This window comes from Bubalus kerabau, chromosome 3, assembly GCF_029407905.1.
Source record: "Bubalus kerabau isolate K-KA32 ecotype Philippines breed swamp buffalo chromosome 3, PCC_UOA_SB_1v2, whole genome shotgun sequence".
Classification (NCBI taxonomy): domain Eukaryota; kingdom Metazoa; phylum Chordata; class Mammalia; order Artiodactyla; family Bovidae; genus Bubalus; species Bubalus kerabau.
In genome coordinates, this window is record NC_073626.1 from 20,213,775 (window position 1) to 20,238,419 (window position 24,645).

Genomic DNA, 24,645 nt, shown 5'->3' on the forward strand with positions numbered 1-24,645 from the left:
TGACTAGCTGCACGATCCAGGAAAAATCCAGATATTTTCAATTCTTATGTGGGTGTTTTTCTATGGGACTGTGTAGCCACTGAATTTAGTAGTTTCATATCTTTCAGTTCGGTTACCCAGTTGTGTCCGACTCTTTGTGACCTTAGGGATAACATCCTTAGGAATTGCTTTTGAGGTTTGTATAGGACACAAGGATCATTTCTTGGTTGGCCTAGATGGCAATAAATTAGAGTAGCAACAATTATTAACTGTTTTTGGAGTCTCAGACCTTCTTAAACATCTGATTAGAATTGTGGGGGTTTGTAGTGGGAAAATGCCCCGATACTGATTTCAGCATAAATCTCCAGAAAGTTTACATATTGTAGTTAAGCAGGTATGGATGAGACTTTTTTTTATTTCTGAGGTCTAATAAGGATAACTCTTAACTCTTATTAATCCCACTCAACTGGCCCCTTGCCCCTTCTTTGTGCCCTTCACATGTTGCTCCTGTCGGAGATTTCACCAGTGTTTGCACAGTCAGAACAGTTGCTGGGTGTTGGTGTGGTGTTGCCTTTTATACACTGATTGCTAAGGGAAAAATCCCATTTCACTCATTATCTATGTAACACCAGAATGATTTCTGTCATAGAAAGTGATCAGTTTTTTTATGGGATATTAAAGCTGCACAGCAGAAGGCCTTGTCTAACTGGAGTTTTAATTTGCTTTTGCTAGAATAAATGGGATTGGGAACCTGTTTTCCAGAGCTGCGTGGCCTCTGTAGTGGAGCCACTGCCCCTAACTACCTGTCGAGCCCAGTGGCTTCAGATCCTTACAGACTCTTTCAATTGTCTTTCAGCCGTCTCTGGGTTTGGCAATGGCTTCCAAAGCTTAATGTGAGACCATGGAAGTAAAACCTAAACCAGCAACAGAGCAGAGAAGATAATTTTCTAGAGAAAATTGAAGGAAAAAATTCGAGACCATCTAAAAACCTGAGCTGGAAGCAGAAGTCTGTGTCACTTTTTAATGGACTCACAGCACCTCTATGGGAAATCGGAGGCTCCCCATCATTTCTGTCCTTGCCATTCTATTTCTGTGGGGCTATTGGAACTTCTCCATGTTAGTACCAGACAACTTGAGATACCTGGTTTCTAAGGACTGGGTCAGACTGTGGTCTGTAATACAAAAGCAGTTTATAGGAGCTGATCTCTTGAGCTACAAAGTATGTACACAGTAATTAGTTACTAATGTTCTCCCCTGAAGCCAGATGATTGAAGAGGCCTATCTTTATTGGACCTTTCTAGTCTTCCATGTTGCTTAAAAAAATATTCACCACACAGTTTGAAAGATGTAGTCAAATATGACCACTGGGTCATTGAGACCCTGACACAGACCATTGAGATCTGATATTTCTCAGCTTCATTAGCTAGAGCCATCTCCTGTGGATTTTATTTTCATTTTATAAGAAAGGGCCACAAGGCAATTGAGCCAATATCTGTTTTAAGCCAATAACTTATTTTAAAAGCAATTTTCAGAACATGCCATGGAGTCAGCAGGGGGCTGGCTCAACTTCTAAACATACAATTCTGGACAGAATCCCTGATGTTTACAATAATCCTGAAATGGCAACTCATTCCTGTATTCTTGCCTGGAAAATCCCATGGACAGAGGAGCCTGGCAGGCTACAGTTCATGGGGTCACAAAGAGTTGCACATGACTTGAGCACACTTATTTTATAGCTTTTAAATTCTTGTACAGTCATGTATGACGCATAGGTTGAATTTGTGTTAAAAAGATTATTTACCAGATCACCCTTTTCTTTAATTTCTGGAAAACGATTCCCAAGCCTGTTCTCCATCAATGTGTTGAGACAGCAAGTCCCTGAGGGAGCAGACACCATAATTTCTGCACAAGATTTTTTAAAAGACTATAGCTCACTTAGCACAGCAAGACAATCAACACAAACAAAACAATCTACATCCTAAACTAGAAAGTGGGAAGGCAAGACAATGAAGATTCTAAGCACCCATCAAGAAGTAGACATGTGAACAATAATGTTAGAAGCCATATAAAAGGGACGCCAGAGATGACCAAGGTATCTACCTGGAGACGATGAGAGATCTTGCCCCCAGGTCTCAAGAGTTTATTCTCTTCCCTGCTAGATATACCATCTGCTTTTCTGTTGTTCACAAGAAGATGGCTGGCAAGAGGGGACACATAGAGACCTTAGAAGGGGAAACTGCATGCATTTATATTGGCAACTTGTTATTAAAACAGAGGCCCTCAGTGGTTTCAAATGATTTGTCTTCTGTGATCCAAGCATTTCTGAGCAGTGTCATTCAGTTCTCCTTACTCCTAGTAAGTTATCAAGCATTAAAAACACAACTCAAAAGGTCCAAAGAAATTTCCTTTGCATACACCCACATTCATACCAACAAGTGCCTCCCCAACACATATTTCCACACATTCAAAAATATTTCAACTCACTTAGAGGAATAACTCTTTTGCAGGAAACACATTAAGGAGGGGAAAAGCGCTTAGAATAGCCTGGTTATTGCATAAATATCTTAGCAAATTAATTTTTGCTAATATGTAAATGACTACCACCTGAGTCTTTTCAAAAGAGTGCTAAAAGGATTCTGAGACAGGGTGTCACTTGCTGCAGAAAGGGTTGTAGCCAAAGTGGTTTGAGGATACTGAAGACCAAACACCCTTGCCTTGTAACTGTGCAGCAAACGAGCCTTTAAAATGGAGCAACACAGGGTAGCTGGCTGTTTTCAGAACTTCTAGGCCACATTTCCTGGGGCCACTTCTACAGCTGCTTGGCACTGACACCCAGGGAGCTACACTCAACAAAGAGAACCTACAGACAATGGGTTATGCCTTAGCCTCTTCGTCCACTCAAGAGATTATTGGCAGAGAAGTGAAGTTCATCAAGTTTAGCTTCTGGCCCCCAATTTTCCCCTCCTGATTCTCCCAGAATCCTGCCCCACTCTGGTGTTTTTTCTTTTTGCTCTCTGCCATCTGGCTCCCAGTTCTTGCTGTTCTTTCCCCTTCTCTCTGTTAAAACCTTCTATCAGGGTGGATTTGGTGTCAGTCATTTACCCTGTGGGACAGTGCCAATTAGCTTGTCTTAACATGGCTGTCTAGTTGTAGAATGAAAGGTTTTGTTTCCTATTGCAGGTTTCCTAGAGCTTAACCTAGGGGTGAGGTTAGGTGATGGGAAATGTTTCTGAGAGTTCTTGAAATCAAACCCTGTGAACTCTTTACTCATAACTAGTCCACTAATTGAAGGGTTTGAAAATCAAAGGGTTTGGAAATCTGATTAGTTGGTTTTTCCATTCTGTTCAGATGCTGACTTTTAAATTTAGATTCATCACCATTCATATGGCTTTCATTAGGCCAGCCATTCCCCATGAGAACAGTGAGAACTGGTGAAATGAGTACTTAACTGGAGACAAAAGATGGGATCAAAAATGTTCCTGCAACTTCTGGCATGGCAAGATGTCTCAGTTCTTTCTGAGCCTCTGTGTTCTAATCTGTAAACAAGGAGTAATCATTTACCTCCCAAAGTTATTGTGAGGGTTAAATAAAATTATCTAGGAAGAATCATTGAGTTACATCCACCATTGTTCACTTTTGCAGGCCTTTGAGTTTAGAACATTTTCCTAGCTGACCTGCATCACAATTCCTTCTTAGCCCCTGAAATATTCCTTGGAATAAATCTGATGGGGTCTATCTGGCTCAACAACATAATTCTTTAGATTTTAATTCATTGTTACCCTTTTAAAAACTAGAGGGAGATTTCAGTATCTCCGCAGGGAGTTAATAAATGAGCCTTCTCTCATTATTGTAGAGACAGAATTTTGGTGACAATACTCTGCTCTAAGGCAAAATATCTTTATTGTGGTTGTGAAATGCAGGTTTTCTGTACAAACTGCAGAGAAGTGATGAGGGAACAGACATTCTCTGACCTGAAGGGACAGGATGAGAATTGAACCTGGTGGTGGAAAACTAGTCCTTGGCAGTATTTGGTGGGATGAAGAGATGGAATCCTCCCTGGAGGCCTGCCTTCAGGGAGGCGCTCCCAGAAGGCTGGGTGTCCCCTAAGTTTAGTAGACATAGAGTGGGGGCAGGGCAGCATGAAAGGGTGGGACTACCACTGACTTGCCTACTGACATGTTATTTTTTGTTGTCCTCAGCCCAGCATCAGAGGGGTGGACCTTGATAAGTTTCGGGAGATTCTTTTGCGCCACTGCGATGTGAACAAGGATGGAAAAATTCAGAAGTCTGAGCTGGCTTTGTGTCTCGGGCTGAAAATCAACCCCTAATCCCCAGACCACTTCACCTTTTGCTCTTAGCATGTTTCTGAGCTCCTGCTGGTAAAATTCTATCTGTTCTTTGCTATTGGGGATAGTAGGCAAACTTTCTATCAAATGGTGTGGCGTTCTTAGGCAAGGAGAGGGACTGGAGGAGGGTCTTCATTTGAATGGCATGGTGTTTCCCTGCCTTTACTGGAAGCCCCCCACACAGGGTTTGTGTTATTTTCCCCTTGACCCTGGCCTTTCATGTCCCCCTAAGGACTCAGCTGACCTCCAGGGTCTGCCTGGCTTGTCCTCTGCCTGTCTGAGGAGGTGGGGGCAGCTAGTCCATCTGTCTGTCCTTTTCCTGTGGGCTTTCTACTTAACAGTGTGAGGCACCTGTGGCAGTCTCGTGACTTCTACAAATAGATTCTGAAGTGGAAATAAACCTGCAGCTGGAAACAAAGGTGCAGAAATAACTTATTGTGTTGTGACCATTGGAGGGTTCTACCTGATGGCTGGATGGAGGAACCAGTTCTCTAACTTGGGGTGGGGGAGGTGATAAGATCCTGATGGGAGCCACACCACCAATCCTTTCATTGTTCTCAGGTGCCCAAATGAGTTCCAGTCAACAGTAGGATTTGCCCATAATCACCCCCATCTCACTGCGTGGGGAAGACCTGAACACTCGTCCTGGGCTGGGTTTCGCTCTTAAATGCTTTGTGAACTCACATGGCCAGGCAGGTAGGAACACAAGAAATTTGGAGAAAATCTTTTCCAGGTAACCCAAGCATCTGTTACCCACTCCAACCATCCTCTTTCCAACAGTTTCCTCTAGCAAATCTGGAATGCTTGAGGACTTCTCCTGTGCCTGTAACTACCGAGGATCTCTCTGGAGGCTGTTGGCTCCCCCATGGACCAAACCCTCCGCCCTTCACTCCTGGAACTCTGACTCAGTCCCCCTGAGAGGGAGCCATTCTCTCTTGTGGCAGAGGCAGAGAGTGATTCCTTGATTGTCCTGACACTTTATTTTCCATAACACCCCTAACTTATAACAGACTTTGCAGGAGTTTCAGCTTTAATGAAGTGTTATAGGTAATTCAGAAAAATTACAGAATAGCATGCTGATCATAAGCCAAGAAATTCTACCACTCAAGAGATTCCCCTCACTGGTACACATTGGTCCCAACCTGGTTCCCTTTCTCTTAGGTGTCTCTTATCTCCAACATACAGATAATTAGTATCAGTAATTATTACTGATCAAGTGCTTTCTATGTGCCAAGAACTTCTGGGTGCGTTCTCTACCTTAAATAATTTAGTCCTCACCAAACCCTGTGAGGTAGATACAATCATGACACCCACCTCAGAGATGAAAAAACTGAGGCAAATAGAAGCTAAACAACGTGTCTGTGCTTGTACATCTCAGAGGTGGGGATTCAGGGAGTGAGTAACGGCTAATTTTTAAATGATGCGACAGAAGAGGGTTTTATCTCCAAAATACACAAACAGCTCAAACAACTCAACAACAGAAAACCCCAACACTCAATCAAAAAATGGGCAGAGGATCTTGACAGACATTTCTCCAAAGAAGACAAACAGATGGCCAGTAGGCACATGAAAAGATGCTCAATGTCACTAATTATTAGAGACATGAAAATTAAAACTACAATGAGGTACTGCCTCACACCAGTCCAGAATAGCCATAATTAAAACCAAGAAACAAATGTGGGAGAGGGTGCAGAGAAAAGGGAACCCCCCCTACACTGCTGGTGGGAACGTAATTTGGTACAGCCACTATAGAAAATAGTATAGAGGGTTCTTAGAAAACTAAAAATAGAATTGCCATATGATCCAGCTCCCACACCTGGGAATATGTTCGGACAAAACTATAATTCAAAAAGATACATGCACCCTAATGTTCACAGCAGCACTATTCACAGCAGCCAAGACATGGAAACCTAAATGCCCATTGACAAGGAATGGATAAAGATGTGTTGTGTGTATACATACACACACATACATATGTGGTCAGTTTTCATGTACCTTTCAGGAAACCTTGGCCCCTCCCCAGAGGTTTGGTCTCACTGCGGGGTCCACCACATCCCCCAGCAGGACATTTCTCCAAGTCTGGATCACTCAGTGTGGATTAACTCTTCATGGGAGCTTAAAGAGAGTCCAAGAATCAGCACAGGGCAAGCCAAGCAGACCGACTTCTCATTGTCCAAATGTTGAGTAACTGTGTACCCAGACATCCTTCAAAGAACAAACATTTCAAGGGTTGAGATGATCTCAATCCACAAAATGGGAAAAAAAAATTGGACCTGAAGCTGACCATTATTCATTTAATTAATAACTTTCCCTTTTATCTGCATGAAGACCACCTTTGAGGTTCACTGCTGTAACTGTGGCTGTATAAATTCTTCGCTTAGGGTCCTCAGTGACTGTCGAGAGATGACTGAGGTGGAAGTGAATGGGGAAGAGAAGCTTATTCTTTTAAGGGTAACTTGCTAAGATTCATTGAGTGCATTGAGATTCTATCAGAAGCTCCCAGACTTTCTGCCCAATCATAACCTTAGGTTCAAAAACCTTAGGTTTCTTTCCCAGCATTCAAAGAAAGGACTGGTAGAGATCTTAAAGTTCAAGAAAGGAGGGTTTGCGCCACTTAAGGAGTGAGTTCACTCAAAGACATTTTCAGTAAGTTTGGGTCACATGTTCTATAGGACATTGTGCTGGTGTTCATTAATGGGGTTTCCCAGGTGGCGCTAGTGGTAAAGAACCCACCTGCCAATGTAGGAGATTTAAGAAAATCAGTTTGATCCCTGGGTTGGGAAGATCCCCTGGAAGAGGGCGTGGCAACCCAATCCAGTATTCTTGTTTGGAGAATCCCATGGACAGAGGAGTCTGGCAGGCTACAGTCCATAGAGTCTTAAAGAGTCAGACATGACTGAACTGACTTAGCACACACACCTGTTCATTAATAGATAGTCATCTCAGTCCACTCTGGCTACTATAACAAAAATACTATTGAGCGGGTGGCTTAAACAACAAACATTTATTTTTCACAGTTCCTCCAACAATGAAAGGAGCAATGAAGCTCTCTGTAGTCTCTTTTATAAGGGAACTAATCACATTTATGAGGACTCTGCCCTGTGACCTAATCACCTCCCCAAAGCCCAATCTCCAAATATAAAAACATTGGGGATTAAGTTAGGGAAAGGTATGATGGAACCCCTGAGAGCTGAACTCCATGCCAAATATGCTTGTTTATTCACTCCAAATCAGAAAGGAAGAAGTTAAAATTGTCTCTGTTTGGTAATGATATGATGTTATATACAGAAAATCCTAAAGATTCCACCAAAAAACTGTTAGAATAAATGAATTTAATAAGGGTGCAGTGTACAAAATTAAAATGCAGAAGAATGCTGTAGCATATAGTATTTTTATATACTAACAACAAAATATATGAAAAACAAAAAAAGCAATTCCATTTACAATAGCATCAAAAATAACAAAATACTAAGGAATAAATTTAACCAAGGAAATAAAAGATCTGTATGCTGAAAACTAACACTGATGAAAGAAATTGAAAAAGTCACAAATAAATGGAAAGATATACCATGTTTATCATTGGAAGAACACTGTTAAAATGCCCATACTACCCAGAGCCATCTATAAATTCAATGCAATCCATACCGAAATTCCAACAGCATTTTCCATATAAATAGAAAAAATCTTAAAACTTGTACAGAACCATAAAAGATCTCAAATAGCTAAAGCACTCCTAAGAAAGAAGACCAAACCTGAAGATATCACACTTCCAGATTTCAAACTGTTACTACAAAGCTACAGTAATAAGAATGTTAGGTATGGCATACACAACAGATATACAGACCAATGGAATAGAACGGAGTGGCCAGAAATAAACCCTCACATACATGGTCAACTAATATTTGACAAGGGAACCAAGAATACTCAAGAGAAAGAATAGTCTCTTCAATAAATGGTGTTGGGGAAACTGGATAAGCACATGTAGAAGAATGAAACCGGATCTCTATCTTATACCACTCAAAAAAATTAACTTCATATGGATTAAAGATTTAAATGTAAAAGCTGAAACAATAAAACTCCTTGAAAAAAATAAAAGCAGAAGCTCCTTGACATTTGTCTTGGCAACAAGTTTTTTTTGGTGGGGGGGCGTGGGATATGACACCAAAGGCACAAGCAAGAGAAGCAAAAATCAGTAAGTGGAACCACTGATTTAAATCAAACTAAAAAGCTTCTACACGGCAAAATAAACAAATCTTCCATCCATGGGATTTTCCAGGCAAGAGTACTGGAGTGGGTTGCCATTTCCTTCTCCAATTTACTACCTAATGTCACCTAAAATAAAAGGTTGAGTGATAGATTTCAATTTCTATAAAATTTCAGTAAAACTGGTTTGGGTAATTAGCTATACCTAGTCCTAACATTGCAGTATCTGGTCAATTAAGCCAAAAATCCTATAAAATCCAGCAGTTTGAATGAATTTAATAGTTGCACAAACAGACTTTCTTACTGAACTCATTTAAGAGTTGCTATTTAAAAGCAAACAAACAAACAAACAGCTTCAGAGGCCCTAGTACCAGTACACAGGCTTTTAAAAAGTTCTGTTTTTTGACTGCTTGACTGCCTCTCGATTGTAAGTTCTGAAGGCTTGTAAGTTTTAGAAATAGCAATAGTCAGTGTATTTCTGCTTTATTCAGATAAACATATATGAGTCTCAGACTTTTAGGATAATTAAGTTTTTTTTATCATAAAGTTTTTTTTTAATTTAATTTTTAAATTTTACATAATTGTATTAATTTTGCCAAATATCAAAATGAATCCGCCACAGGTATACATGTGTTCCCCATCCTGAACCCTCCTCCCTTCCCATACCATCCCTCTAGGTAATTAAGTTTCTAACTATCAAATCAATCAACATGACAGATAAAATCTGTTTTTATTCCATCATGGATCCTCTCTCTTTTTTCCCTCCAGGGTTAGAAGAACTAATAATTCCAACTGTGAATGTTCCCTCTCCACGTATCTAGGAAGTCTCAGCGCCTCTGGGTGGGCTCCTTTCCCTGAGGGTGGGCTCTGCTCTCCGCTGCCCCCTCCCTTCTCTGCTGAGGTGCCTACAGCTGGCTATTCCCTCTTCTTTACCTCTGTCTGGTCTCTAGTCTCTTCCTCCCACCTCATATCTCTTTCCCTTCACTAGCTAAAATCTATCCTTTCTTTAAAAATCTGCTCAAGTGTCAATTTTCCCAAATTGTCCACCGATTTCTCTCAATTTCTATCATTATTTAACCAATACTCCATAATTTGACTCTAATTCTTCTGCAGTTGTTTTAGACATCAGGTTTTGTCATTTCCAATGAAGTGATAAGCTGCTTTCAAGTTCAGAAAACCTTGTTTTAGATATCTTCCAAAAGCTGGCCCTACCTTACCATAGCACACACACACATACATCTTAGTACAATGCCAAGTAACGAAATAGAAATTCACAGTTTAAGGCAAGACAAGGAAAATTCTGACATAAAATTTTTCTCTGCCCTTCTGGGCCTTCTCCTTCCTTCTCATGTGTATTATGAATCCACATTATGTGTTAATCAGACTCCCCAGGGGCAGAAACACACGTTCAACCATAAAGATCAAGTTTTCTCCTTCTGATGCCCGTCATGTAACTCCTTAGAAGACAACATTCTTTCTCTATCATATAAGGGGTCATGATGACTCACCACTCGCCTTGTAGGTGCAGACCACCTACAGGTGCAGCCAATGTACTATTTCCCTTAAAGATTTCGATCAGTGCAGAACAGACTGGTCAGATAGCTGGGCAATACACTGCACCACACCTAAGGTAAGTTCTTAGCATAAATACTTATGAGCTTATTAATGCTACTGGCTACCTGTATACCTGGTTACCTGTATTCTGCTTATTTTACAAGACTGTTTCTTACATTACTAAACACATGGCTGAGCCTCAGATAAAATGAATGATTTGGTGATGTGAAATGATCAAATATCCAGCTCTATAAGATCAATGGCTGTAATATTATAACTCTATATATGGGAAGAAGCAACAAAAAGGAAACATTTCCTGGACCAGAACAGGCTAGAAAGACAGGTGGTCCAGAGACTTTTAGCTACTTTAACTCGTGTGCTGTTACTGGACTCGTGTGCTGTCCAGTAACAGCACACGAGTGACCTATCAAGGAAATCCTCGCCTAACTTGGGAATGAGCATTCTTAGCCCCATGGGACAAAGTTACCACGAAATGCCTCCCAAATTTTGTCTAAAATTAAGACAGAAAGGCTGGAGGAGATTGTAAAATAATGTTACCCACTATCTAGTTCTGTAAGAATCAAGTCATCAGCCATGCGGTCACTGACATAATACACCTTGAAAGGACTTCAGGGCAAAGATCAGGATGAGATACTTTGCGCTCTGGGAAGACTGACAGAACTGGCCCTGAGGTAGGTATTTTCATACTTGTGACCCCAGTTTCTTGCATCTTCCCATACTTAGAAAAGCACTAATACTGTTCATTAACTAAGGTATCTGTTTCTCAAAAATAGTAAAATCTTCTAAGATGAGTTCTTGACTGCACATACCCTTTGCCAAAATCACATATGTACTGGCCTCCCCCTTCATCTCTTCAGAAGAGTTCTCAGAGCTCTGACAGAGACTGTCTCCTGGGTTATACTCCTCAGTTTGGCTTGAATAAAATTTTCCATTTCTTTCTTAGATTGACTACTGATTGTTTGTTTTGGTTGACACCAGGACTGATCAGAAACTTAAAGTATCACTGTGTAATGCGAAGAGCCTGAATTATAAGACTACATGTAGCCTGGCATTTAGTTCTAATTCTGTCTGTTGCCAGGAAAAGATCCCCTAGTCTCTCTACACATCAATTTCCTTGTCTGTACAACAGTCATGCTGACTTTCTATGAAAATGATGCTGTATGTTCAGGCTTTGAGCACATCCCTTCCCAGGCCACCATTCCAAATGCATAGCAGTGTCCCAGCAAGCAATAATAATAATAAAAAAAGACTTCTAAAAATAATGCTCACAAGCACAGCAATCTTCCTGTAAGATAACACAGGGCCTGAGGTCTTGCCAAGCTCCTGATTCTAAGGCAAGAGGGTTAACATCAGGCATTAAAAGGGATTGAAGGTAAGAGTTGGTCTCACCGCTTGATACCAACAGCTGGTATTAAATACACAATACAATATTATTAACTATAGTCACCCTATTGTATACTACATCTCCAGGACTTTTTATATAACTGGAAGTTTGTACCTGATGACCAGCTTTGCCTAAAGTATAATCACTGAGACAATATCTATGCAAGAAATAATTTTTGACTGATCACAGTTGGAAGTAATTAGTGAATAGAAATAGAGCAGACAATTCACACAGAAAGTCACATAGAGACTTACTGAGATAACAAATATGTAAAAGAAGAAAGATAGTAGCTATATTTAGTCCACAACACGTCTAACAGCAATTCCAGACAAAAAAGAATAGAAGGAATGATGGATAAATAAAACCTTAAGAGAAAATGGGTGAGAGTTTTCAGACATGAAAACAGACTTGAGTCCTCAGGATAAGAATACACAATCAACGCTAAATCTAGTAAACAAAAATAAACTCACATCAGACACCTTCTAGCAAAACTGTCAAAAAATAAAGATTAAAATGAAAAGCCTCAAAAGCTAGCTGAGAAAATAAGAATATTTACTAAGTTATTATTGCAAGCCGATTTTTTTTTTAATCAGCAAGGCTAGATGCCAAAGACAAGGGAGCATTTCCAAGTAAGCTTATCACCTAATCATTTCAGAAAATGCCTTTGTGCTAAAAAGTTTTTCCATTGTTTATTCTTCATACTTTCCTGACAGTAGAGAATGAAGTTAACTATTTTTTTCTCCAATAAGTCTTTTACAACTTTAAAAACTGTACAAAGATATTTCAGATCATGGAGGGCATAAACAGGAAATGACTAAAGGTAGGCTGGAATGAATTAGGAAATATTTCCAAAGCAGAGATCGATGATTCAACCTTTTAGAAGGAACACTCGGTCATCTAGAGACATTCTTTAGACAAGAGAGAGGGATCTGTTGTGACTCTAGCCCATTATGTCACGCTGCTAGGAAATACTCCCAGCTCTCTGTGGAGATTGACAGTGGTGATGTGAGAAAGCTGGGTAGTGTTGAAGCACACTTCATGGCATTCCTCTGATTTTCCCCCACCCGGTACTGTGTCTTGTCACAAAACTATCCATTATCATCCTCTTTAAATAGTATTAGCACTTGTCTAATTGGCCTTCCTGGAATCTAATTATTTTTAAACATTTTCTCAACTTATCTTACATGGAAATTGAAGATGATATTTCAACAGAACTGAGGTAGTCATTTTCAAAGGGAAGTCATTTTCAGAGAATTATAGCTTGTATCTTGCATTCTTTAATAACTGTGATCATTAATTTGTTAGACCATGAAATGATAAACTCCATTTATTTTGCACTCCAGATTACAGTAGAGGGAATGTCTTTTTCTTTCCATACCCACTAGCTTCCCTAGTGGCTCAGTTGGTAAAGAATCTGCTCGCAGTGCAGGAGACCCAGGTTCGATCCCTGGGTTGGGAATATCTCCTGGAGAAGAGAATGGCAACCCATTCCAGTATTCTTGCCTGGAGAAGTCCATGGACAAAGCAGCCAGGCTGGCTACAGTCCATGGGATCGCAGAGTCAGATATGATGGTGCGACTTTCACTTTTCACTCACTGTAAAAGGAGGGGCAACAGCAAGTGGCTTGTCTGCCATCCTGTGTTCACCTATTGCCAGGAAAACCTCATGTGATGAAAATATGATCCTTTATGCTTAATTTTATTGGGTTGGCCAAAATATTTGTTTGAATTTTCCATAACATCTAAGAAGAAAAAAAAAAACTGAAAAAACTTTTTGGCTAACCCAATACTTTATTACTTGGACAACAGGATTAATGTCTTTGGCACAACGTGCTTTGCCAGATTATAAGATCCTCTCCCTGACACCAGCCACGTTGCTGCCATGGTATGCACATGACTGACAACAAAATTGGATAGTCTTTGTTCTTTCATACCCCCTGGAGGTTTCCTTGTATGTGACATCTCTTTTATTTAGCAAATATTTATGCATTTAATTAATACAACATACTAGCATTCTTCTGGGCAATCAGTATATAGCAGGATCAAAGACACAAAGTCCTGCTCCCTGGTCTTACATCCTGGTGTGCAGATAGCTTCTCTCTCACTCCCACCCACTGATGAGCATTTTATTTTGCCCACTAGATTCCCAAGTCTTTTAGGCGGAAACAGGATACAGACAGAACTGCAGAAGTTGAGAATTTCAACTGGTTTATGTTGGAAAGGGCTGGAGTTGTTGGGAGAAGGACGGATCCAAAGAGGAGAGGAGGGAATAAATGAGCAGCTGTGTGAGCTGGACTTGAGGCAGAGCTTGGGGGTTTACAAAAGAGGGGAGAGAGATTGGGGGCTACGTGTGAGAGTTATGAAGGAGGAAGACAGGCCACTGGATTTTAATAATGGAATCTCCCTTTGATGTTTACTGAGATAGTTCAATAATGATTAAGGTTTTTTTTTTCTGGTTATCAGATTGGTGTTTCCCTGAATAAATCATGCATGGCGTGGGCCACAAGTCTGCTTAATTTTAATTCAGTGACATTTGGTAGTACCCAGAAAGCCCATCTGATGTGTATGGGTTCTTCTCCTCTGAAGGGCTGGGAGCTGCTGTCTAACACAGCAGCATGGTGGAGAGGCATTGAACCTGAGGTCTGAAATCCTGAAGGAGTTTCAGCTTAGGTTATTTTATTTTGAACAAAGTCACATAACTTTTCTAGGATTATGCTTCTTCTACCTACAATGAAAGACCAAACTAACCGATACCTCAGGTTCCTTCTAGCTGTAACACATACTTGATAACAACCATGTTGCAAAATTGATAACTTAATGAATTGCATTTTAGTGAGCATAGTAGCACCATAATCCCTTCCTAGTGGTTATTTGAGAATGGTGCTATCTCTCAAAGGAGTGGGTGGTGGTGCTGTGCTGAGTCGTCTCTGACTCTCTGTGACATCATGGACTGTAGCCAGCTAGGCTCCTCTGTCCATGGCATTTTCCAGGCAAGAATACTGGAGTGGGTTGCCATTTCCTACCCACCAGTGATCTTCCTGACTGAGGGATCTAAGGTGTGTTTCTTGCGTTTCTGCATTGCCAGGTGGATTCTTTTCTGAAACCCAGGCCAGTGGAAATGATTTTTGGGGACACGGGTGCATCCTGAAGTTTCTAACAAGCAGCATGAATGACTGCCTTCTCTAGTTTCCTGTCTGTGTTTCTGTGTTTCAGCTCTTTAGAAAAGCAAGTCTCAGAAATGAAAAGGGAACAGGAAAGAAGGAACAACATTCCAATTTCTACTTCCATCCTGTGGCTGAGAAAACAGAAAAGTGGTCAACACTCAACTAGTCACATGGGAAAGAGTTCCATTGAGAACCCTCCTGGCTGGATTATAAACCCCTAGCTGAATTTCCACTACTCCTAATCGGTATTTTGGATAAACTCCCAAGTTAGTTTTCCCTGTCACCAGGACCACTAGGTTTGAGTCCAGGTAGAAAACTTGGGAGAATAGAGACTGTGTCAATTAACATTTCCTTTGAAACAACCACAAAATCTCAGTAGGATAACAATAAGATCAGCTGATCTTGCTTGGCTAGGCTGGCTCAGATATCCCGGGGTTGGCTGGCTGGTAGAGGCTGGCCTTAGCTTGGGCAACTCAGCTCAGCTCTGTGAGTCTCATTCTTAGGAGGCTAGTTTGGCCATACTATCCTCATGGTAACTGCAGAAATATGAGTGGGCAGGCACTGTTCAAGCTTTCTATTGAGTGGTATTTGGTAACATTTCACTGACCAAAGCAAAGCTCAGAATCAAAGAGTAGGACCAAGAGGAAGAGAGAACTACAAAATTACCTGGCAAGGGCATAGATTTAAGGGGAGAAGAACTGAAGCCATTTTTGTGACCTACCTACCATAAGCCCTGAGTAAGGAAGACCTGGTTCAAAGTTTTTACGCAGCATTTGCCCCACGGGCTCCCTTTCACATCACCAGGCCCCATTTATTTACAATGTGCTCCTGTTACTCTCTCCTCTTTAAACTGGCCCACTGCTAGCCGCAGTAGATTTGAATGGTTCTGGCTTTTTACCATAACCTGAGTTTAAAAGGGAATTTAGCCTGCTATGTTGAAAAGTGAAGGGAAAAAAATCAAGTACATTAAAAAATCTAATATTATTAATACCACCAATTCCCCTATATTTCTTTAGTAAGAATACAGATTATGCTTCCCCACAGAATGAAAAGCAGATATTGGTTTTTTATTTTCCTTCCCAATATCCTTGTGAATATGTAGGTTAAGTTGTTTTACACAACTATTTATATTAATATAGTCCTTAAGTCTAAAGAGACTGTGTCTTGGCCAGGAGCCCACAGCAAGTTATTGGCTGGGAAGGAGGCTGGTAGGCATGTGATTCTGGACCAGACCCCAGTCTCCTACTCTCTCCTCTTCCCTCTGGTCTAATTTCCCTGCGACTGTTTTGCCAAGCCTGACTCATTTCACATTAGGGTAAGTGAATATGAGTTGAACTATTACTCAAAATTAATCAGATGGGTACATTTTTAAGGGAGACAATCTCATGACATGTTTCTAATGTTGCAATATTCTAAATGAAAGGTAAGGTGAAGTCGCCCAGTCGTGTCCGACTCTGCGACCCCACGGACTGTAGCCTACCAGGCTCTTCCATCCATGGGATTTTCCAGGCAAGAGTCCTGGAGTGCGTTGCCATTTCCTTCTCCAGAGGATCTTCCCGACCCAGGGATCGAATCCAGGTCTCCCGCATTGTAGGCAGACACTTTACCATCTGAGCCACCAGGGAAATGAGCTGGGTAAATATTCTCATTTAATCTAACAGTTCTAAAAAGCTTGAAGAACCTAGGGTATGTCAGGAGAAATCCTTACCAGTTTTGACTCCTGCCAAGACAGAATTAGAAAACAATTTTCTAGTTCCCTCACTTGTCTAAAAAAAAAAATTCAAGAGGAAAAAAAAAGTACTTAACAAAATAAAAACAAACATGTTGTTTTGATATCTGTGTGTCTCTCCTCCACCCCTTGCTTATGGTTGTTTGTAGAATGATAAAATACCATTATTAAAGAAAACAATAGCTTACAAGTTAACAAAGCAGTCAACATCATGGAAACATCTACTATCATGAAGAGTAAGCAAATGCTTTCATTTTGTATTTTAATTACAGATATTATCATTTAAAATCACTTGCTAGCAACTGTTGCCTGGAAGGATGATCAAAGTTTAAAGTTGTTTTTATGAGCCAAATGGCTGCATAGGGCCTGTCTGTATGTTATACAGAAGGACAAGTGCAGGGCATAGGGACCAAACAAATGCGTCCAATGTGAAGAAAGTGCTAGGATACTTGAGATCAGAAAGGACATGCATAAAGAAATAGAAAACAAAAAAACAAACCTATACAGATGAGGACAAAAGTAACTGAACTTGGTATCAAGAAAGCTGGCTAAAATCTCAGCTATGTTCCATGTGTATTCATGCATATCTATGGATACTCATGCCCAACCTCTTTGAGCCTCAACCTCCTCACCTGTTAAATGGAAATAATAAATAGTAATAAGACTATGTACCTCACATGATTTGTGAAAACACTGTGTGACTGACTGAACTACTGTACATGAAAACATTTTATAAACTGATGCTTTGCAAAAACGTTAGGTAGGTGAGACAGTAACAGGGAGGAGGAAAGGGGGAGGTTTGTTTCATCACCATCTTAAGTAAGAGAGTTTAAAACAATCTTTCATGCACTATTTACAAGAGCCAAACATGGAAGCTACCCAAGTGGCCATCAACAGACAACTGGCTTAAGAAGATGTGGTAGATACAAGATTAACATACAGAAATCAGTTGCATTTCTTTACACTAACAATTAAATATCAGAAAGGGAATATAAACAAACAATCCCTTTTAAAATTGCACCAAAAATACTTACAAATAAACCTGATCAAGGAGGTGAAAGACATATACTGAGAACTATAAAACATTAAGGAAATTAAAGTTGATTCAAAGAAAACTGAAAGATAGCCCATGCTCTTGGATTCTAAGAATATTGTTAAAATGGTCATTACTATCCAAAGTAATCTACAGATTTAATGTGGTCCCTACTAAATTACCAAGGCATTTTTCACAGAAATAGACACATACTAAAATTTATATGAAACAATAAAAGACCCAGAATTGCTAAAGCAATCCTGAGGAAAAAAGAACAAAGCAGGAGGCACAACCCTCCCAAACGTCAGACAATGAGGCTACAGTAATCAAGAGAATGGCACTGGCACAAAAACAGACATACAGGCCAATGGAATAAAATAAAGCATCCAGGAATAAACCCACAGACCAATGGACAAATTAATCCTCGAAAAAGGAGGCAAGAATATACAATGGGGAAGACAGTCTCTTCAGCAAGCGGTGGTGGGAAAGTTGAACAGCTGTATGTAAATCAGTGAAGTTAGAACACACCCTAACATCACACACAAAAATAAACTCAAAATGGCTTAAAGATCTAAATATTAAATAAGACACCATAAAACTCCTAGAAGAAAACCAAAGCAAAATATTCTGACATGAATTATACCAACATTTTCTTAGGTCAGTCTTTCAAGGCAATATAAATAAAAGCAAAAATTAACAAATGGGATCTAATCAAACTTCAAGCTTTTGCATAGCAACAGAAACAACAAAATGTAAAGAAAACTTAGAGCTTAATTTTGAAAACAGCTCATACAACTCAACAAGAAAACCCAACAATCCAATCCAAAATTGGACAGAAGACCTAAACCAACGTTTCTCCAAAGACGACATACAGATGGCCAATAAACACACGAACAGGTGGTCAACATTAGAGAAATGCAAATTAAAACTACGAGGTTACCACCTTACACCAGTCAGAATGGCCATAGTTAAAAAGTCTATAAATAACAAATGCTGGACAGGGTGTGGGGAAAAAGGAACCCTTCTATACTGTTGATGGGAATGTAAATTGGTACAGCCACTATGGAAAATAGTATAGAAGTTCCTCAAAACACTGAAGGAGTTGCTATATGATCCAGCAATCCTACTTCTGGGCATATACTCACACAAAGCTATATTTCAAAAAGATATACACACTCTGATGTTCATACTAGCACTTTTCCAGTGGCCAAGACATGGAAACAATCTAAATGTTGATTGACAGATGAATGGATAAAAAAATATGTGGTACACACACTGGAATATTACTCAGTCATAAAAATGAATGAAATAATGCCATTTGCAACAACATAGATGGACTTAGAGATTATTATACTAAGCGCAGTAAAAGAGAATGAGAAAGACAAACACCATATATTATCTCTTTTATATGTGTAATCTAAAGAATAACACAAATGAATCTGTATACAGAAAGAGATTCACAGACATAGAAAATAAACTTATGGTTACCAAAGGGAAAAGAGACAAATTAGTAACAGATGTAAACTACTATACATAAAATAAATAAGTTACAAGGTTATACTGGATAGCACAGGGTATTATACTCAATATAACACCTATAATGGAATGTGATCTGCAAAAAAAAAAACAAACAAACACTAAGCTGTATACCTGAAATTAACACACTGTAAATGACTATATTAAAAAAAAAAAAAAGTCTGTCATTCCTTCGTCGCATCCCTGCTCCACAAATCGCTTATGCAGAATCCCTTTTAGTTATGCAATATACACTTGCGGGTCCATACATCACACATTCATGCTGTAAGTCATGATTATGTAACTGTGTAGTTGTTGGGCCTCAGGGTGGGTCATCCCCAAATCTGTCTCAGTGGCATACTGATTATTTTGAATTAAAGTTACTTCAGAAAAAGCCACTGCAAGAGGAACACTTGACCCTCCTGTCTTCCTGAAAGGAGGAAATACATCTTTCACATGGAAGGTGCCCACCCTGCATCTGAAGGTAGGACACCCTTATCTCTACAATTCAGGGTGAAGAGCCCCTATAAACAAACCTTGTTACTTCTTTAATTTACTGCAAACTTTGCTTACATTCCTTATAATTTACAACCCAAACCTAGTTTCTTTGTCCTGTTGATTCCATTTATTGTTTGTCTAAAAAATTAAGAAGTTGCTTGCTTTGGCCACTTCTTAGCTCCTATTTCCATGAGGACTTCCTGTGCATGAATGGAGATTTGTTTTTCTCCTGTTAACCTGACTTGTGTCAATTTATTGCTGGTCCAGACACAAGAACTCAAGAGGGGTCGAGGAGGGCTCTTTCCCCCTCCCCAACACAGTCACCGCACTCATCCTGCCTGCATTTAATTCTCTTTTCTTTTAAACCTGATCCCTATTCCTAAATTTGAAACAGTTTGAAACAAATCTTCCCAGGTTCCCCACTAGGCCTATATCTAATAACAGTCCAAGGAATCTAGGGCTAACTGGCCTGACTCTTGGTTGGAAGCAGCTGAAACAGCTGATCAATTTGCTTAAGTTGGAACTGATTTCTGAACAGAGAACAGACTGGAAGGTTATTTTTCTATTTTACAAATTAGAATATTTGGGTTCAGAAAGGATAATTAAATTGCCTGATGTCTCCAAGCTAGTAAGTAAAAGAGCAGGATATGAATTCATTTACAAAACACAGACCACATTTACCTATTAGAATGTATTAGAATTTTCGTTGCTGTTGCAAGCATGGGGTTTCCTGTCCTTCTGGCCTTGACCCAAGGCTCAAGTGAGCTTTGTCACAAAGATTCAGCCCTTTTTTCCTCTCATCCAGAAGATAATTATGGTGATCATTTGGGGAGCAGTCTCTGCAAGCCAGAGTTGGGACTAGGATAGAGCACATGAGGTACTACTCTTGGCAGAAAAACATTAGGGAACTGTAAAAATAGAAAAAATTCTGTAGTAAAAAAAAATACTATTTTTAATACAATGTGTTTTTTTAAAGTCATAATACACAAAACCCCACGAAGAAAAAAATACTAAAATGTTAAAGGCAAAACCAGTAACACTGACTTTTGCCTCAGGCTCCAATGCCGCTTGTTATGCCTATGGTGCCAGGTGACTGTTCTGAAGTTTTAATTCAGGGGAAGCATCCCTGCCACTTATCAACAGGTAAACAACTCAGGGCTTTCCAGGTGGCGCTAGTTTTAAAGTACCTGCTGCCCATGCAGGAGATGCAAGAGATGTGGGTTTGATCCCTGGGTTGGTAAGATCCCCTGAAGGAGGACATGGCAACCTGCTCCAGTGTACTTGCCTGGAGAATCCCAAGGACAGCGGGGCCTGGTGGGTTACAGTCCATGGGATCCTAGAGTTGGACACAACTGAAGCGACTGAGTACACATGCACAACTAGCTCGCTATCCCCCATAGCCTCAGGGGAGGTTGACTGTCTTAGCTGGCAAGTCTAGGGTGGGGGTGGGGGGTTCGCTTCCAAAAGCCTAAGAATTCATAAAGTCTGTGGAAATGTAGAAAGGAGAAGAGGACTGAGGGGGAAAAAGAATCTTGGAGAAGCAGGAGGCAAGCTGATCTTCCTACTTCCAACAACAAGTTTTCCCTTTGCTGGAATAAGGTAAAAAGGCCTTTGGCTCCTAGGGCAGCTGAACTGGACCCAGCTTCAGCAAGAGCTTGGAGGGGAGACTGTCACATGTCACATTGAGCCTCCCTGTGTCTCAAGTCTGGCAGAGAAGGGTCTGGGAAGCAGCAGGCCTTGGCAGCCCTGCAGACCACATAGAGTGGACAAAGGGATGAAGACCAAATGACAAACACCTTCCACATGTGTGCACACATGCACACATGCCCTGGAGTCACGCTGCAATGATGGGAAAGGGCAGGGATCCTTTCCCAAGAATGCCAGAGAAGTTTTAACTAGCCAGGAAGAAAGGCGTCTCAGAGTAAGGCCAAAACCAGACTCATCCTAGCTTCCAGAAAATGGTGGGCACTATTCTGTATTTACAGAACTATAAACCATAAAGGAAGATCTGAACCCTGCAGTAGGACTCTAGAGACACCAGTAATTCTCTCATTCCTCTTTCTCCCCTCCATTTCTCAGACAGAACCTTTCTATCATGCCAAGGTGGCCTTTGGCAGCTACAGATCCACATCTTCATAACTGCAGGGCCAACCTTTCTAGATGCGTCAACAGAAATGTCCAGGGAATATTCTGGTTGGTCTGGCTTGGATCACATACTATCCCTGAGTCAGTCACAGTGGCCAGAGGGGCAGGGCACGTCAACTGGTCAGGTCTAGGATCAGGGGTGAACAAACTACAAACCTGGGCCAAATCTAGCCCCACGTGGGCCCATCAGGTCATGCTCATTCATTTAGATTGTTTATTGTTTTCATGCTGTGCCAGTAGTTATGACAGAGACAGAAGGTCTTGCAAAGCCAAAAATATGTTCCATCTGGCATGTATATATAATATTTATGTAAGTTACAGGTGTACAGTATTATAATTCTACATCTTATACACTACAAAATTATCATAAGTCTAGTTACCATCCATCACCATACAGTTGACCCCTTCGCTCATTTCTCCTATCCCTCTTCCCCCCTACCCCGCTTTCCTCTGGTAACTACTACTCTGATTTCTGTATCTATGAGTTTTGTTTTTTTTAATCCTTTAAGATTCCACATATGGGTGAAATCAAATGGTATTTGTCTTTGATATTCATTTAGCATAATGCTCTCAAGATCCATCCAAGTTGTCACAAATGGCAGGATTTCATTCTTTTTCACTGTTGAATAGTATTCCATTATGTATATGCATCCCACCTTTTTAAGCTATTCATCCATTGATGGTCACTTAGATTGTTTCCATATCTGTAAATAATATTGCAGTGAAAATTGGGGTGCAGGTATCTTTTTGAATTGGTGTTTTGATGGTTCTTTGATGTTTCTGCACTTTCCTTGTGGCTCAGTTGGTCAAGAATCCATCGGCAATGCAGCAGACCTGGGTTTGATCCCTGGGTTGGAAAGATCCCTTGGAGAAGGGAAAGGCTACCCACTCCTGTATTCTGACATGGAGAATTCCATGGACTATAAAGTCTATGGGGTTGCAAAGAGACATGACTGAGTGACTTTCACTTTCATACATATACTTTGAATAAATACACAGAGGTGAAATTGCTGGATTATGTGGTAATTCTATTCTTAATTTTTTGAGGACTCTTCAGATTGTTTTCTGTAAATCCTACTGATAGGGATAAAATAGAGTTATACAGGTAGTTGTAGAAGTCCCAGTAAGAGATTATAGAAAGAGAGGGAAACCTAGGGAACTTTGGGAGACCATTGTACATTAATGATCACTCAGGAAAGCTATCTGAACAGTCGTGGAACAAAGCAGGCCTGCTTAACTATAAAGCATGAGATACCTCCCAGGTTGTTAAGTGAAAAAAAAGAAATGTTACCATCCTTTTGGTGATTTGAATAAGCGCTATGACAGTCCTAGTTTGAACTCATAGGGTCTCCTGCCCTATACGAAGGATGAGCTAGTGATGTAACCCAGACCTCTACTTGAAAAATGAGGAAGGTGAGGCAAAAATGAGGTAAAGAAGGTCTTTGCCTCCTCCCCCACTTTCCTTTGATTATAAAAATTGTAGCCTACTTAATCCTTGGGGCAGAGCCCCCTGGCATGCCTACTTGCACCCTTCACAAGCGTCCTATATTAATATTTCTTGCCTATCACTTTGCCTCTTGCTGAATTCCTTCTGGGCTGACACACATGAACCTGGGAGCCTTAGTAAGTCCAGGCACCAGGTTTGAGTGATTCTAATTAAAAGACCCTACATTCAAGCCCCAATCTAGATTTAGGCTAGGTTTGAGTCCTGGCATCTGGGTTCAAATCCCAATCAGAAGTGCATGGTTCCCCTACCAATAGTGTACCAAAGTTCCCTTTTCTCCACGTTCTCTCTCCAATATTTGATATTTCTTGCCCTTTTAATAGATAGAAGGCCTTCTAACAAGTGTGCGATGATATCTAATTGTGGTTTTGATTTGCATTTCCCTCATAATTAGTGGTGTTGAACATCTTTTCATGTTCTTTACAGAAGTTTGCTGATCCCTTGATTAGGTGGTCCGCTGCTGCTAGTACAGAGTTTGACCTTTCTTAAGGACCCTGAATGTTTCACAGTAGAGCGTCTGCTTATCAGAAAAAGGAAGGGGACTGTCTAGCTGTAAAACACAGCATTTGCGTTTTGTCAGGACTAAAGACACACATTATGTAACTACCTGAAATGTAATATATACTCAATTTACGTATTTTTCTCCACCACTCTCTTCCCTCCCACACATATCCTTAGTCTTTTCTTACGACTATTCAGGCAGCTCTCCGCTTTAACTGGGATGGTGGGAGAGTTGGGGGTGGTCTCCAGTTTCCCCACGTAAAGCGCTTGGAAGCTGCGGCCCCATTCAAACAAGCAAAAACCTAGACAAAACTCCACAACTCCAACCATAACAGAGAAGAGAACACAGAGCAAACCACGGCCCCCATGATTAGAGAGACAGGCAAAAATAAAGTGTTACCTCTGGGCACCTTGCGCGGGGCAGGAAGCCCAACTGTAATTGACAATTACTGAAGGCTCCACGCAGACAAATCTGAGAGTTAAAACTCCACAGGGACCCAGTAATACTGTGAGCTTTACCGCCAGGAGCCCAACTCGATTCCCTCAGAAAACATGGGAGAAAAGTCCTCTCCTGCTTCCAGCATAGGGAAAGAGAAAGAGAAAGGGGACCATTTTGAAATATCCCAGAGTACTTCGCTCTTCTTAAAAGCCTGTCCGCAGGGGAAACTAGTTAACCAGAACCTCACCTGCTTGGTATCAGAACCTAAGTGACTTGGGGGAAGGGAAATACACAACTCCTGAGGAAAAACCCGAGAAACTCTCGTGAAGTTCACAGTCCAGAAGCCTAGGCTCACCAGCGGATGACACCCGATCACCCGACTAAAGAATGCTTCCCCCACACCACACCGCCGCCACATCACTACAGGCTTATGGTGCAACAGGGGTCCCCTGCCAGTAGCCCTCTCCTCGCCACCCCCAGGCCGCACAGCACGAGGTGGGCGGCGGGAGAGCAAAACTTCATCAGCTCCCCGTCACTCGCCCTACCACCTGAACTAGCCCTGCGTCATCTCCCTTCCATCTCCATCGCTTGCGTTGCTTGCGCCTGAACCACACCCCCACCCCGCCACTGA

The 24,645-nt window shown here is 40.8% G+C and overlaps 1 protein-coding gene and 1 long non-coding RNA gene across 4 annotated transcripts in view; one reads left to right on the forward strand and one right to left on the reverse strand.

Annotated features, from left to right (window-relative positions):
• The window catches only part of SCGN (secretagogin, EF-hand calcium binding protein), a 65,481-nt gene extending 60,614 nt beyond the window's left edge, over nt 1-4,867 (forward strand). For both annotated transcript variants that reach the window (XM_055570811.1, XM_055570810.1), the window contains exon 12: nt 4,179-4,867. In XM_055570811.1, coding sequence (XP_055426786.1) covers nt 4,179-4,307 — 129 coding nt within the window. In that variant the 3' untranslated portion in view covers nt 4,308-4,867. The remainder of the gene's footprint in view (nt 1-4,178) is intronic.
• The window catches only part of LOC129645537 (uncharacterized), a 97,067-nt gene extending 72,831 nt beyond the window's left edge, over nt 1-24,236 (reverse strand). Inside the window, exon 1 of one of the 2 annotated variants that reach the window (XR_008711429.1) lies at nt 23,976-24,236. This is a non-coding gene — a long non-coding RNA (uncharacterized LOC129645537). The remainder of the gene's footprint in view (nt 1-23,975) is intronic. The other variant, XR_008711428.1, reaches the window with a different exon arrangement.
• Between the last annotated feature and the right edge of the window lie 409 nt (nt 24,237-24,645).